The sequence below is a fragment of the Canis lupus genome, chromosome 9 (genome assembly GCF_011100685.1).
Source record: "Canis lupus familiaris isolate Mischka breed German Shepherd chromosome 9, alternate assembly UU_Cfam_GSD_1.0, whole genome shotgun sequence".
NCBI lineage: Eukaryota > Metazoa > Chordata > Mammalia > Carnivora > Canidae > Canis > Canis lupus.
This window is the reverse complement of record NC_049230.1, coordinates 8,032,279-8,045,900: the sequence shown is the minus strand read 5'-3', so window position 1 is coordinate 8,045,900 and position 13,622 is coordinate 8,032,279. Positions and strand designations below refer to the sequence as shown.

General features: G+C 45.7%; 1 protein-coding gene across 14 annotated transcripts in view; it reads right to left on the bottom strand.

Moving 5' to 3' along the window:
- SLC39A11 (solute carrier family 39 member 11) overlaps nucleotides 1-13,622 on the bottom strand; it is a 403,217-nt gene that overhangs the window by 214,722 nt on the left and 174,873 nt on the right. For 12 of the 14 annotated variants that reach the window (XR_005364223.1, XR_005364224.1, XM_038546727.1 and 9 more), the window contains one exon: nucleotides 9,467-9,608. Coding sequence is in view for 12 of the 14 variants with exons in the window: in XM_038546727.1 (XP_038402655.1) it covers nucleotides 9,467-9,608 (142 nt within the window). In the remaining 2 variants the exon portion in view is untranslated. The remainder of the gene's footprint in view (nucleotides 1-9,466; nucleotides 9,609-13,622) is intronic. The other 2 variants (XM_038546729.1, XM_038546732.1) reach the window with 1 other exon arrangement.

Below are 13,622 nucleotides of genomic sequence, written 5' to 3'. Positions count from 1 at the left end.
AATAATGTACTAGAAGTCTTAGCCAGTGCAAATAAGACAAGAAAAAAAATAAAAGTCATACAGGTTGGAAGTAATAAAGTGGTCACTATTCATAGACAGGACACAGAAAATCCCAAGGAATCTACAAAAAAACCTCTTAGGGCTAAAAAAATGAGCTTAGCCAGGTTGCAGGAAGAAGACTAACGCACAAACACACAAAAAGCAATTATATTTCTGTAAAATAATGATAAACAATTAGAAGTCAAAATTTAAAATACAATAGCATTTACAATAGCACCATGAAAGGAAATACTCAGGTATAAATCTAACCAAATATGTGTAGGCTATATATGCTGCAAACCACAAAATGCTGATAAAAGAAACCCAAGACCACTTAAATAAATGGAAAAATATACCATGTTCATGAAATAGAAGACTAATATAAAGATGTCAATTTTATCCAAATTGAATTATAGAGTAAATGCAATCCCACCCAAAAGCTAATCAGGATCTTTTGGTAAATTTTAATAAACGGATTCTAAAATTGGTATATAAAGGCAAAGGAACTGGCATAACCAAAACAACTTAGAAAAAGAACAAAATGGGAGGACAAATAATATCTGATTTTGAGACGTATGATGAAGCTACTATAATTAAGAGAGTGTGATATTGGTAAAAGGATAGGCATTTAAACTAAAGAAGCAGAAATCTAATCTAGAGTCCAAAAATAGACCCATACAAATACAATTAATTTTTTACAAAAGCATAAAGTCAATTCAATAGAGAAAGGTCAGTCTTTCCAATACACAGTGCTGCAACAATTGAATGTTCATATGGAAAAAGCTGAACCTCATACTGTACCCCACTCCTCATCTAAAAGTAAATAAATAATTCAAAATGAAGGGCTCCGTGTGGGAGCACCCAGGACATCCTCAACACCCACTTATGGAACTGTCAGAAGCTTCCGTATGTTTCATTAAACCCTATAAAATGGCCCATTTGTTTTCCAAGATTTGAATCTCCCTGAGGGCTCCATGTCTCCTGATTGTTTTTATATGTACAACGGGAGTATCCTTATGGGAAAGAACATAATCAATATTTACTATGGTTGACTTGAGCAAACCTGACCAAGGGTTGCTGAGGATCGGTGCTGTGAAATCACCAGGGGAGCTCGATCTGATGGCAAAGACGACAGACTTCTGACCCACTGTATCTAAGAGTTGCAAGAGACATCTTCTGCATCCTCTCCCGCCATTTCCAGTGAACACCTCTGCCTCCCCTACCAGCTGATGATTAGTTTGGTATAATCACGGAGTCGAGGAGTCCTGAGAGTTAGTTCTGTCTAGGATGATCAGCTGGAAGTCATTGGCACATCCCTTAATAGCTCCAGCTCCAAAATGCTAAAACGCTTAAAATCATGTTTCATTGAGACAACTGATTTAGTTTTAAGACACTTGGAGCTATTTCCTTTCTCCAGCCCTAGGAGGGGAAATGCACTAGAGAGAAGAAAGGAGAACAAAATACTGTAATGTGCACAACCTGAAGAAGACATAGGAAGCCAAAGAGACCCCATGCATGCATGTGCTAACACCTGGGTGAAATGGAGCTCATCACAGACTTCTTCTCTGTAAGGCAAGACTGCACTGACCCCATCCCCGATCTAGAGTCATTGGTGTTGACTATGTGGATTCAAACTCCACTCCGCATGCTCTCCATCAGCCCCTATATCCTCTATGAGTGCTTGTCTCAGGGAGTGTCATGTCCCAGTTCTGTGGGCTCACCACTACCTCCCCTTCTTTCTTAGGCACTTATGATAGCAGGCCAAGGGAGGAGATAAAGAAACCAACAATGGAGTGAATACGTCGAAGGGACTCCTTAGGATCTTACATACTTGAAACAAAAGTGTCAACACTGTGATTCTCCAACTGAAGGGGCTTCTGCAAAGAGTCTCCTCTGAAAAACAAAACACGACGATATGAAGGGAGCCCAGGTTGCGTGGCTTTGGCAGCAGCCCCCTCCATCTCTGGGTAGGAGTATCCTAACGGGGCTGGCACTGCCCAAGCCACTTGTCTGCTGTTTCCTAAAAGCACATTAAAAACACATTTCCCAGTTTAATGGACTTATGCGCTGAAATGAATGTGTCAGAACTCTTATAAATATGATAGAACCTGCTACCCCAGCAAATGTTAAATTTTGCATAAGGAGACAGTATCCCTAACTCCTCAGTAGACACTTAATGAATATTTCAAATAAAGAGCCCTGGCAGCTGCTGTACAGGCCCCTGATGAATTAAATGGATTTTTATTACTGCTAGGATTAGCTCTTCTTGTCTCCTCTCCTTTTCTCTTCTCTCCCTCGCTCGTGTGTGACAAACAAGCCCCTCCAAGACTAACCAAGTTCCCGGAGCCTAGTCATGGAATGATCAGAGGAGGGGACTGGTCAGCATCCTGGGTTAAAAAAGCATCCTCCCAAAATTCCTCGTCCACCCAGGACCTCAGAATGTGACCTCACTTAGAGACGGAGTTGTGGATGTAATTAGTTAAGAGGTGGTCATACTAGATTAGGGTGGGTCCTCAATCCAACAACCGGGGTCTTTACAGGAGAGAGGAGAGGGGGGATTTGGACACAGATACACAAGGACAAGGCCATGTACCTATAGCGGCAGGGGCTGGGGGTTGAGGAGGCGGGATGCAGCCACAAGCCAAGGAACGCCAGAGTCTCCAGAAGCTATCAGAGCCTTTAGAGAGAGTGTGGCACTACTGACACTAATTTCAGACTTCTAGCCTCCGGATCTGTGAGAGTAGGAATTTCTGTGGTTTGAAGCCACCAGTTTGCAGTACGGCATTAACGGCGGGCCTAGCAAGCGAATACCATCAGGACAGCACGTCTACCCGTTCACTTGTGCATTCCTATGGATCTCCCCCAAAGTTACGTAAGCCCATCATCTCCCGGGCTGGCTAGCTTTTTCCCGCCCCTTTAATTTCACTAGCACCGACGGCACACCTGCCCACAGCCTTACATCAGACCTCAGATCACCTGGCTTACTTTCTTGGTGCTGTTTTCACCCTTATTCAGCCCTCTTCCGTACCACTTTCTCTGTGGCCCCAGCGCATCGGCTTCGAGTCTAACAGACTAGGAGACAGAAATATAGTGAGAGGACCTAAAAGACAGAAATAAGGGGGAACCTGGGTGGCTCAGTGATTGTCTCCCTTCAGCTCAGGTGGTGATCCTGGGGTCCTGGGATTGAGTCCCGCATCGGGCTCCCTGCATGGAGCCTGCTTCTCCCTCTGCCTGTGTCTCTGCCTCTCTCTCTCTCTCTCTGTGTGTGTGTGTGTGTGTGTGTGTGTGTCTCATGAATAAATAAATAAAATCTTTAAAAAAAAAAAAAAGGAGAACCCTGTTCTCTTGCTACCTGGTATTCCTTTAGGCTGATTACTGGCCACGGGAAGATGACTTTTTCAAAGTTGCCAAGTGCTGCTATGGGCTGAGTCATGTGCCCCTTAACTCCTGTGTTGAAGCCTTAATCCCTGTATCCCAGAATGTAATTGTGTTTGGAGACAGGATCTTTCAAGAAGTAATTAGGTTAAAATGAGGTCACTAGGGTGGGTCCCTAATCCAATCCGACTGGCAAGGAGAGATAAGGACACTGCGGGCACACACAGCAGGGAGACCACGTGAGGGCCCAGGGAGAAAATGATCACCTACAAACCAAGGAGAGGGGCCTCAGAGGAAACCAGCCCAGGCGACATCTTGACCTCAGACTTCCAGTCTCCAGAACTGGGAGGAAGTAGGTTTCTGCTGTTTAAGCCACCCCCGATCTGTGCAATTTTGTTATGGCAGCCGGAGCAGATTTAACCAAGTGCCAAACTGCCTCTAAGCCCAGGCCTTGTGAAAATGCACTCCCCAAATGACTGCCTAGCTTAGGAAAAGGCACAGGGGCAGGAAAAGTGCCACTTGAGTGTAGTGTTCAACATCAGGTGAAATACAATGCTCTTCAGAAGCACAAGAATCTGTAAAAGGTATGCACCTAATAATGTTTCCAGGAGCTGGGACATGCTAACTGTCACTCATACCACCCACGCAGAGCCCTGTCCAAGGGGGTATTTATGTTTTACCTCCTTCTTTTATTCAACGTCCACGATACTAAAGCACTCCCGGTGATTATTTTTATTGAACACTTTGCTCTTCCTCCTTCTGCAAAATATTTTCCTATTTCCCTGCATTAAGATGTGGCACATTTTAATAGCTCCAGTGCTGTTGCCACGTGCTGGCAGGTTTGGTTCATTCCCAGCCTTTTAATGAAGAAACCCAGGTTACAGGCCCTAGTCCAGAAAGGAGGTAGCAATGCCAGGACCTGCCTATGTTCCAGGCTCCAGACAATCTCAGGTCAGGAGAAGACTTTATTTTTTTTTAAGATTTTATTTATTTATTCATGAGAATACACAAGAGGAGAGAGAGAGAGGCAGAGACAGAGGCAGAGGGAGAAGCAGGCTCCCTGCAGGGAGCCTGACATGGGACTCAATCCCAGGACTCCAGGATCATGCCCTGGCTGAAGGCAGACACTAAACCGCTGAGCCACCCAGGCTGTCCCAGGAGAAGACTTTAAAGCGTTCCCTAGGGACGCCTGGGTGGCTCAGTGGTTGAGGGGTCTGCCTTTGGCTCAGGGTGTGATCCCGGGGTCCTGGGATCAAATTCCACATTGGGCTCCCTGCAGGGAGCCTGCTTCTCCCTCTGCCTCTGTCTCTGCCTCTGTTTGTCTCTCATGAATTAATAAAATCTTAAAAATAAATAAATAGATCTATAAAGTGTCCTTTAACAAATCAGTTACAGGCTGGTGGGTAGGGGAAAGAGTCTAGTTGCTAAAACCACATACCAAGACATTACATTTACATTAAAAATTGTGAAGTGATTCTTTAATCTTTAGAGGTCTTACTGATAAAGTGTCAAAGTTACTCATATACATCTCGTGACAAACCTAACACACTATGTTAGAGACCTGATTACAAAGAAACATTCAGAATTTCTCCTAGGAGCTATATCTGATGCCCGATAGATGTAAGTTTACTAAATTTGACCCTCAGTATGGGTGACAGAAAGAGCATCCCCCTTCAAGGATGATGTTGAATATATGGAAGAAGAAAGAAGTGATTGTCACAGGAGCTTGGAAGCTGTTTAAATAAGTTCTTCTCTGGGCGCCTGGGTGGCTCAGTGGGTGAGCATCTGCCTCCTGCTCAGGTCATGATCCCAGGGTCCTCAGATGGGGTCCCGCATGGGGCTCCCTGCTCAGCGGGGAGTCTGCTCCCTCTGCCTCTGCCCCTCCCCACTACTTGTGCTCTCTCTCTAGATCTCTCTCTCAAGTAAACAAATATATATATATATATATATATGTGTATATATATATATATATATATATTTTTTTTTTTTTTTTTTTAAGTCCTTTCTGCTTCCCTAGGATTAGGCTACTGCAAGGAATTTCGGTTCCGAGGTAGTCTGACCATTAGGAGTTGAACACACGCGGATGGACTTCTAGACAGAACCGGCAGCGGTCTCCCGAGAAGGGATTTCTCCCTGCAGTGCCCTCCCCTAGCACCCCACCCCTATCGAAAAATATAAAACCGCCAAAGGCCAAACAGTGTCAAAATCCACCTAGGAGGTTCACCATCCCGCTAGGGAAACTGTCCCCAGTTAAAATGCAAACGCCTGAGCAGGAGTAAAACACTGTCGATTGCTGGGTACCTCCAGGCTCAGCAGTTTCATCCAATCTGTTCCCAGAGGTGCCTAAGGCAGGATGTTTAACTGGGAAAACAGGGGAGAGTCCTAGGTTAAAAGAGGACAGTATAAAAAAAAAAAAAAAAAAAAAAAGGACAGTATGAAACCTGGAGGACAAATGAAGGTATCCTGAAGACAGAGAAGGGTATCGGAGAACACCTGAACTCCATCCTGCTTCTGAAGGGATGAGCCCAGTAGGTGCTGATCTGGGGGTCCCGTGCTTGGGAACCTGCAGTCAGAAGAGGCAAATTCTCCCAAGATCAGATCTGTCTCCACAGGAGGATACTATCCAACAAGTCAGTAGCATAATCAAGAAGGAATTCAAGATTTCAGACTAAGATACAAACAAATAAATGTTGCTGGTGGGCTGGTGATAGCAGCTCATGCAAACCTATAACCCGCTAGGTCTGTGTCGCTTTCATTTTGCAAAACATGGCTTCTAATTGGCCAAGCCACCTAGTTAGACTTATGCCTGCCAGGCAAGTTCTCCTATTATAAAAGAAAAGGGCATTAAGGAAAAAAAATCTGTTTCTAACTAGAGTTTCTTATACCTTATGCTTTCCTGACTCAAGTCCTCTCCGACAAGCTTTGGAAAAGTTTATGGACAATAAACAGGTGCCACTTCCTAACTAAATAATTTCCCAAATTAAATCCACCTATTTACCGGAAAATAATGCCTACCCCCATTCCTTCCACGGATACGCAGAATTATAGACAATTCTCCATCTGCCCAATGCTAATGGATCAATGGAAAAAAATACCTCACTCCTGAAAAAAAGAGTTTCAACATCTGCCCTCAGAACAAACAACAGACTGAAATGGGTAGTTAACTATTAGTAAAAAAAAAAAAAAAAAAAATGGCCTGATTCACTTTTTTACTACCGTCCTTGAACCTAGAGGGATTACTAGTAGAAAGAAAGAAAGAAAGAAAGAAAGAAAGAAAGAAAGAAAGAAAGAAAGAAAGAAAGAAAGAATCGAACTGAATGGGGAAGGTTCACACACACACACAAAAAAAAAGAACCACCCCAAGATCTAGATGAACATCAGGGGTCATGAAGCCAATCTGAAGTGTGATGGATGTTATAGACCATTGGCTTGTAAAAACACGTTATTATTTGGCATAAAATTGCATGAGATATATGAACCCTTTGGTGCCCATTCATGGACCCCAGATGCACGGAACCTCTGGCCTAATTTCCAGAAATTACTCAACAATTTAATTGCCCACAGGGACATACCTACAAAAAGGCTCTCTGCTACATTCTTTATAAAAGCAAATGACCGGAAACAACCTACAACGCCATCAAGAGGGGACTAATTAAGGAAGATCATGGCCAGTAACAAGAGAGGGATGAATCTCTGAGCATCCCGGGAAACAAAGGCCAAAACAGGTTGCTCGCTGAAAAACATGAGGTAAGAAACAATGGGCTAAGCATGACCGTATAAACATAATATTTCAGAACAGATACACAGGAAACTAGAAACTGTGTGTGTGCCTGAGATGGAAGCCTGGACCATAACTTCAAGCCTGGGTTTGAAGTTGGAAGAAAAATTAACTTTTCTATTTTTAATCCGTGTTATTACTTTTTTAATTAAAAGAAAATTTGTTGGAGAGAGATAAATAAATAGCTGGATCGAGAGAAAGAGAGAGAGACAGAAAGATTGGTGGTTTTAAAAGAACTTCTGGTCCAGCTAAGTCCCAAAATATCCCCAGCCTTGAGAATAGTTGATCTCGTAAAACATTTGGCACCAAGACATAAATAGGAAAGTATCTCATAAATGCTTTCCCGAGCTCGGCGGGGCTGCTGCCACCGCTCAGAAGAGCTGAACCTTCTCTCCCACACTGTGGCTTTTCTGGCTTTTCCTCTCACTGAACCAATTATGGAACATTATAACAGCAGCACCAATATTATTTTTTAAAGGCTGATGTTATTCACTAAATACTCATTAAGCTGATCTCCTTGCTCCATTTACAGCCAGCTTAAGGGCAGATCCAGATGGCACAAATAATGCATATTTGGGCTTGATCTGCATGCGGCCGGTCAGCAAATAGCCATTATCAGCTTGAGAGTCTCCAATTGCCTGACACCCACAGCTGTGTCCAGGTGTGCAGGAGAGCGACCTTCATGGAGATGGCCGGGCTCCCTGAGGTTCAGCAAACCATTTTTGTGATGGTTTTGCATCTTTGCATCTTTGCCTTTGCATCTGACCACTTAGCAACAGCAACCGAGGGTAGCTCAGTAACGGGCTGTGCCTTGGTGTTCCTGAGCAGAGGATGGGACTTCATCTCCCTGCCACATAGCCCTCCCTCCCTTCACTGATTCACCCTGGGTTTCCAGGAAGATCCAAGAGTCCCGGAAGGCTCTCCTGCACAGCCAACTCCCCTGGCCCTAGGTTCTTATGGGCCCGCTGGACAAGGTCTATCAAGGGGAATGCCACTGTTTACCCTTTTTGATTGACAGGCTATGAACCCTTACCCTCACCCCCATCACGTGGCCTTAAAGATAAAAAATGAGATAGAATAAAATCTGGCCAATTTTTATCCCAGAGAAGATTCAGAATGAGGACTTATATAAAGTCTTCAGAGGGCTACGCAAGAGTGCCAGCATAGTAAGAGTTGCTAGAAGCTTCTGTCTCTGTGTTCCCAGGGTTGGGCATGAAAAATGAAAAGCTTTCTAGAGGACAGCACCCTGTCCTGGTCTCCAGATAGTTCCCAACTCTCCAAAGAAGGGGAACAGAAGAAAACACCCAAGTCGCTTTGATTTGAGTATGAATGGTGTATGGGATTGGAGACAGGGCACAGAATTTTTGTGCTATCCCTCTTTTACGTGAGCTGATGTTAGATGAGTTGGCACTTCCTGTTAACATCCCACCCAGGAAGTTGTAAGAGGCAGTGAGGATCAACCCGAGTGGGGAAGATACTCCACGAATAATTCGTGCAGGACCCCATCGGAACACAGATCGGCGAGAACGGGCATCGCTATAACTTCTGTACATTGAGTCCCCCTGAGGCCTAGAGATTGCCTGAGCCTACACACAGTGAAAAGATCAAATTAAAATACCTCCCGGAAACAGGAAAGGACTGTTCCCCCTTGAATCACTAAGGCAAAGACCTGTCGCCAGTCTGTTTCTCCCCGATTCATTCAGGAGAGAATTCTGTGCAAGAGGGGAGGCACCCCGTTCCCAGCATCCTTTCTGTGGTTTTAGTCTCCAAGTCTGTGGTCTACAGAAGAAGTGGGGAAGGCAGGGGAGGCACACATTTTACAGCATGGGAATTTGATAAATTCAAAGGGATAGAATGGCATCCACCTCTCCTCGTGCTACGTGGGCCTTAAATTCACCAAATGCCCTGAGTGAGCGAGTGATGATGAGGAGGCAAGGAGGGGCAGTCCTGTCCTGAGACTGGGAGATGGGGGGACAGAGGGACAAATGCCAGATGCTGTAACCCAAATCAGCCCAGGCCCATCTGAGGGGTCCCTGTCTACTTGGCCATGCCTGGGAGACAAAGAGAAGGCCCTGTGAGCTCCCGTGTGGCAAGCCAGTGGTCTGGAGAACAACAGGAAAGGAAGGCACGGGGCCGAACACCAGCTCAGCCCTGTGCAATGCTGGGGTAAGTAATCTGGAAGGACAGAACACTGGCCATTTCGCTCATCATTCCTCTGCCACCAGGCCCAAGCCTATGCTGCCTAACTCAGCCCAGGGTCTGCAGGGAGCTTGCCTGAAAGAAGCCCAGCTCTACCTATCCGGATGGAAAGTTCACTCTCAGGGAAGAGCAGCCTGGGACCCTCAGTGTCAGACTTCTTCGTCAACGCAGGGGCGAAGTTCAGTGCCAGGGCCGTCGGGGGGTCCTCTGCTGCACCCTGAAACAAGAAGCAGTGGCGTCACTGTAACACCCCCACTACCTTCACTCCCCAGACCCCTCCAGCTCAGAGCTGCCCAGGCAGCCTGCTAGTCTCTACCACCAGACGTGCCAGGGCTGGGCCAATGCCAGACCCGGATGTCAGGCCGGGCTGGCTCACAAGGATGACGACAAGCTTTCAGGTTGTAGAGCTTTTGGGATGATAAAAACTCTGAGATCTGAGGGTCAATCGATGCTGATCTGAGAAACGGGAAAAACACATGCTGGGAAAGATGGGGCCCCATCCCACGGACAAGGGACCCAAGGGACTCAGCCCTTGAACTGTCCGAAGAAGCCTACATGGCAGGTTGTCTCGGACAGCAGCCGTGCTACCAGGACAAGGTCAACATTTGTAGGAACTGACCACCTTCACGTTTCTCATGAGATCCAAAAGAGAAAAGATCCAAACAAAGGTACCTCAAAAGAAGGAAACAATGACAGTCTCAGGGACCCAACATATTTGGAGTAAAGTCCAGATGGACCTTAAGACAGCCATGTGGCCCTTGTGCTTTGTCTGTAGCTAGTTAAGGAGACTGTCTTTGCATTAGGTAGGCAAAACTTTGTTTTTAAACATCCGCATGTTTAGTTAACAAATGGTTATAGACTGCCCACTTTGTGGCTACTTGGTGAACAAGACAAAGTCACAGCCTCTCATGGAGCCTGTGTTCTGGGAGGAACAGATAAATGAATCCATAATGGGGCCAAGCTTCTCTTCCATGGAAACCCACTGACCCTGCTGACTGACTGCTTACTCAGGATCCCAAAGGAAATGAGGAAGATGGGTAAGCACCCCCAAAATGGCTTTCATCCTCCACTTTCATCCAAACACGCTGATACTAGTTGCTAAGGGAAGGAAGGTGAGTAGATCATTTAAATGGGAAAAAAAAAAAAACAAAACAAAACAGATACTTTCTGAAATCCAGGCAAAAATAGTTCCAAATAGAAGTTTCCGTTTAAAATACATGTCTCTAGTACGGCAGAGAAGACTGGTGATCCAGTCCTTGTAACGCATCCGTTTATAAGCAACTACTAAAATTCTTGGTTAAGCCTCTTTCATGAAGAAAGTTTCATCAAAGTCATGCCTGGCTGTGTCTTACACACACACACACACGTACACACGCACACAGGCACACACGTGCATGCACACACATTTGTTGTCCATTTGTGGATCAGGAGTAGAAAGAGAATCTAATAATTCAGATATTTTAATTCATTATTTCTTTCCAACTACATGTTTGAAAATGAAAACACAAGCCCTTCTTCTCACGTCTTCCCATTTGTCCAATACATCGATACTGTCCTAATCGTTTTACTTGCAACATCCTCCATCACACATTAAAGAAGGGGGCTGGAGCACCTGGGTGGCTCAGTGGCTGAGCATCTGCCTTTGGCTCAGGTTGTGATCCCAGGGTCCTGGGATCGAGTCCTTCATCGGGCTCCCCACAGGGAGCCTGCTTCTCCCTCTGCCTGTGTTTCTGCCTCTCTCTGTGTCTCTCATGAATAAATGAATGAGATATTTTAAAAATAAATAAAATTAAAATAAAGAAGGGTGCCAACACCTCCTTGAACCTTGTTGTAAAGAGGGAGAAAAAAGCTTCATGGCCTTGTTTGAACTTCCCCCTCCTTTGGGTCCTCGGTCCCTTTATGGAGTCCCAGTGGCTGCAGGATCTCCCTTACTCTGTCCCTGGAAGGAGCACAAAGAGAGGCAGCCTGTCACACCATATCACAGTCAAGGTTGGCGGTACAGATGGACAGACTCGTGGGGACAGAAGGGGCTTTGAGGGGGCCAGTCTCTCCCCCTGTAGAAACTCCCTCTTGGCACCCCCGAGTGACAGCTGGTGCCTATGCTGTGCCATGGGCCAGCTAGTCACAGCTCTTTGTTTGTTTATATGCTTTAATTATTTCTAATTCTATGCCTCACGCTGACATCTGAGGAATTACTGCACCAAGAAAAGACGTGTTTCACTACGTGATGGTGATTCGGCTGATTTTCCTTCCTTTGTCTTCCTTAATAATGTGATTTTTTTTTTATAATGTGATTGATGCATAACTGGGGAAAGGATATGGAAAGAGAACCATTTCATTACAGCAGAAATGCCACAGCATGCAGACGCTCGACGTGGCTTATCTGGCCCATTTAGCAAGGTGCAGCTCCGAGAGACCTGGTTGTAACTGAGAACCTTGGTTTTTCGGCCTCAGTGATTCTGTGGCCTGGGGGGACACTGGAGATGGCACTTTATCTGTGCAGGGGTCAGGAAAGGGAATGGTACTGGAATCTAATGGGCATAAGAGGGGTGGGGGGCTGCTAAACATCCTAACTGCACAGGACAGCCCCCCAATAAAAAGTGACCTGGCCAAACGTCACCAGGCTGAGGCTGAGGAACACTTAGAACAATTTAGGATGCTCAGGGCCCCCAAAGCTCCACATCTTGTCAGGAACGCTGGAAACTCACAGACTCTCTTTTTTTTACTGTGAAGATAAGAATTTTGCCACTTTTTCTAGGAAGACTGCCTTGCCTGCCTTCGTGTCTCTGGCAAATTTTTTTTTTTTTTAAGATTTTATTTATTTATTCATGAGAGACACAGAGAGGGAGAGAGAGAGAGGGGCAGAGACACAGGCAGAGGGAGAAGCAGGCTCCATGCAGGGAGTCCGACGTGGGACTCGATCCCGGGTCTCCAGGATCACGCCCTGGGCTGAAGGCGCCGCTAAACCACTGAGCCACCAGGGCAAACCACTGAGCCACCCGGGCTGCCCTCTGGCAAATTCTTATGAAGCATCAACTGTGTATCAGAACTAAGCCAGGTTCTGGCAAAAAAAAAAGTAGCCAAATCCTCCTGCCTTAGTGAATCTTGCAGTTCTCCTTCCAGAGACAGACAATAAAGTAACAATAAATATAAAATAGAGTGCCAGGAAGTGATAGTGCAAGAGGAAATGGGAGTTCCAGCCAGTTAGCAAGGAGTTCCCAGAAGAATGGGATATGTGTCCTGGCTTTTGGTTTTTGGGGTTTTCAAGTTTGGGTTTTTTGGGTTTCAGCTTTGGGTTTCAGCGTTGGGCCAGGTTTTGCTCCAGCACCTGACAGGTGTGCTAGCAGGGCGGGAAATAGTAAGGATGGAGCGCTCCTCTAGATAAGATACTGAGGGAGGCCTCTCTGAGACCGTGGTGTTTGAGCGAAGACCTGAAAGTAAGGAAGAAGCCACACTGATTTCTGAAGACCGAGTTTCCAGCAAGGCACTACAAGGCAAGCCTCCCCCTGCCCTGCCATCTCCTTTCACTATTTTTAAAAATATTTTATTTATTCATGAGAGACACACAGACAGAGAGGCAGAGACATGGGCAGAGGGAGAAGCAAGCTCCATGCAGGGAGCCCGATGTGGGACTCGATCCCAGGTCTCCAGGATCACCCCCTGGGCCTAAGGCAGATGCTCAACTGCTGAGCCACCCAGTGTCCCTCCTTTCACCATTTTATCCCACTGCAACTTCACTTAGAAGGTGTCCTTCTAGGGGCACCTGAGGGCTCAGGCAGTTAAGTATCTGCCTTTGGCTCAGGTCATGATCTCAGGGTTCCAGGATGAAGCCCCTCTTTGGGTTCCCTGTTCAGCGGGGAGTCTGCTTCTCCCTCTCCCTCTGTTCTCTCTCTCTCTCTCAAATAAATAAATAAAATCTTAAAAAAGAAGAGGAAGAAGAAGAAGAAGAAGAAAAAGAAGTAGTAGTAGTAGTAGTAGTAGTAGTAGTAGTAGTAGTAGTAGTCGTCCTTCGAAAAGCTAAACAAGGCACTTGACGGGATGAGCACTGGGTGTTATACTACATGTTGGCAAATCAAACTCCAATAAAAAATATACAAAATAAATAAAAATTAAAAAACAAAAATAAATAAAAATAAAAGCTAAACGAGGGCCCAGGATATCCCACCTGTCCCAGCCCCTCCATGAGCCCCACCCCACACCCAGCCTTCGAAGGCCTGGGCCCAGCTGTGCA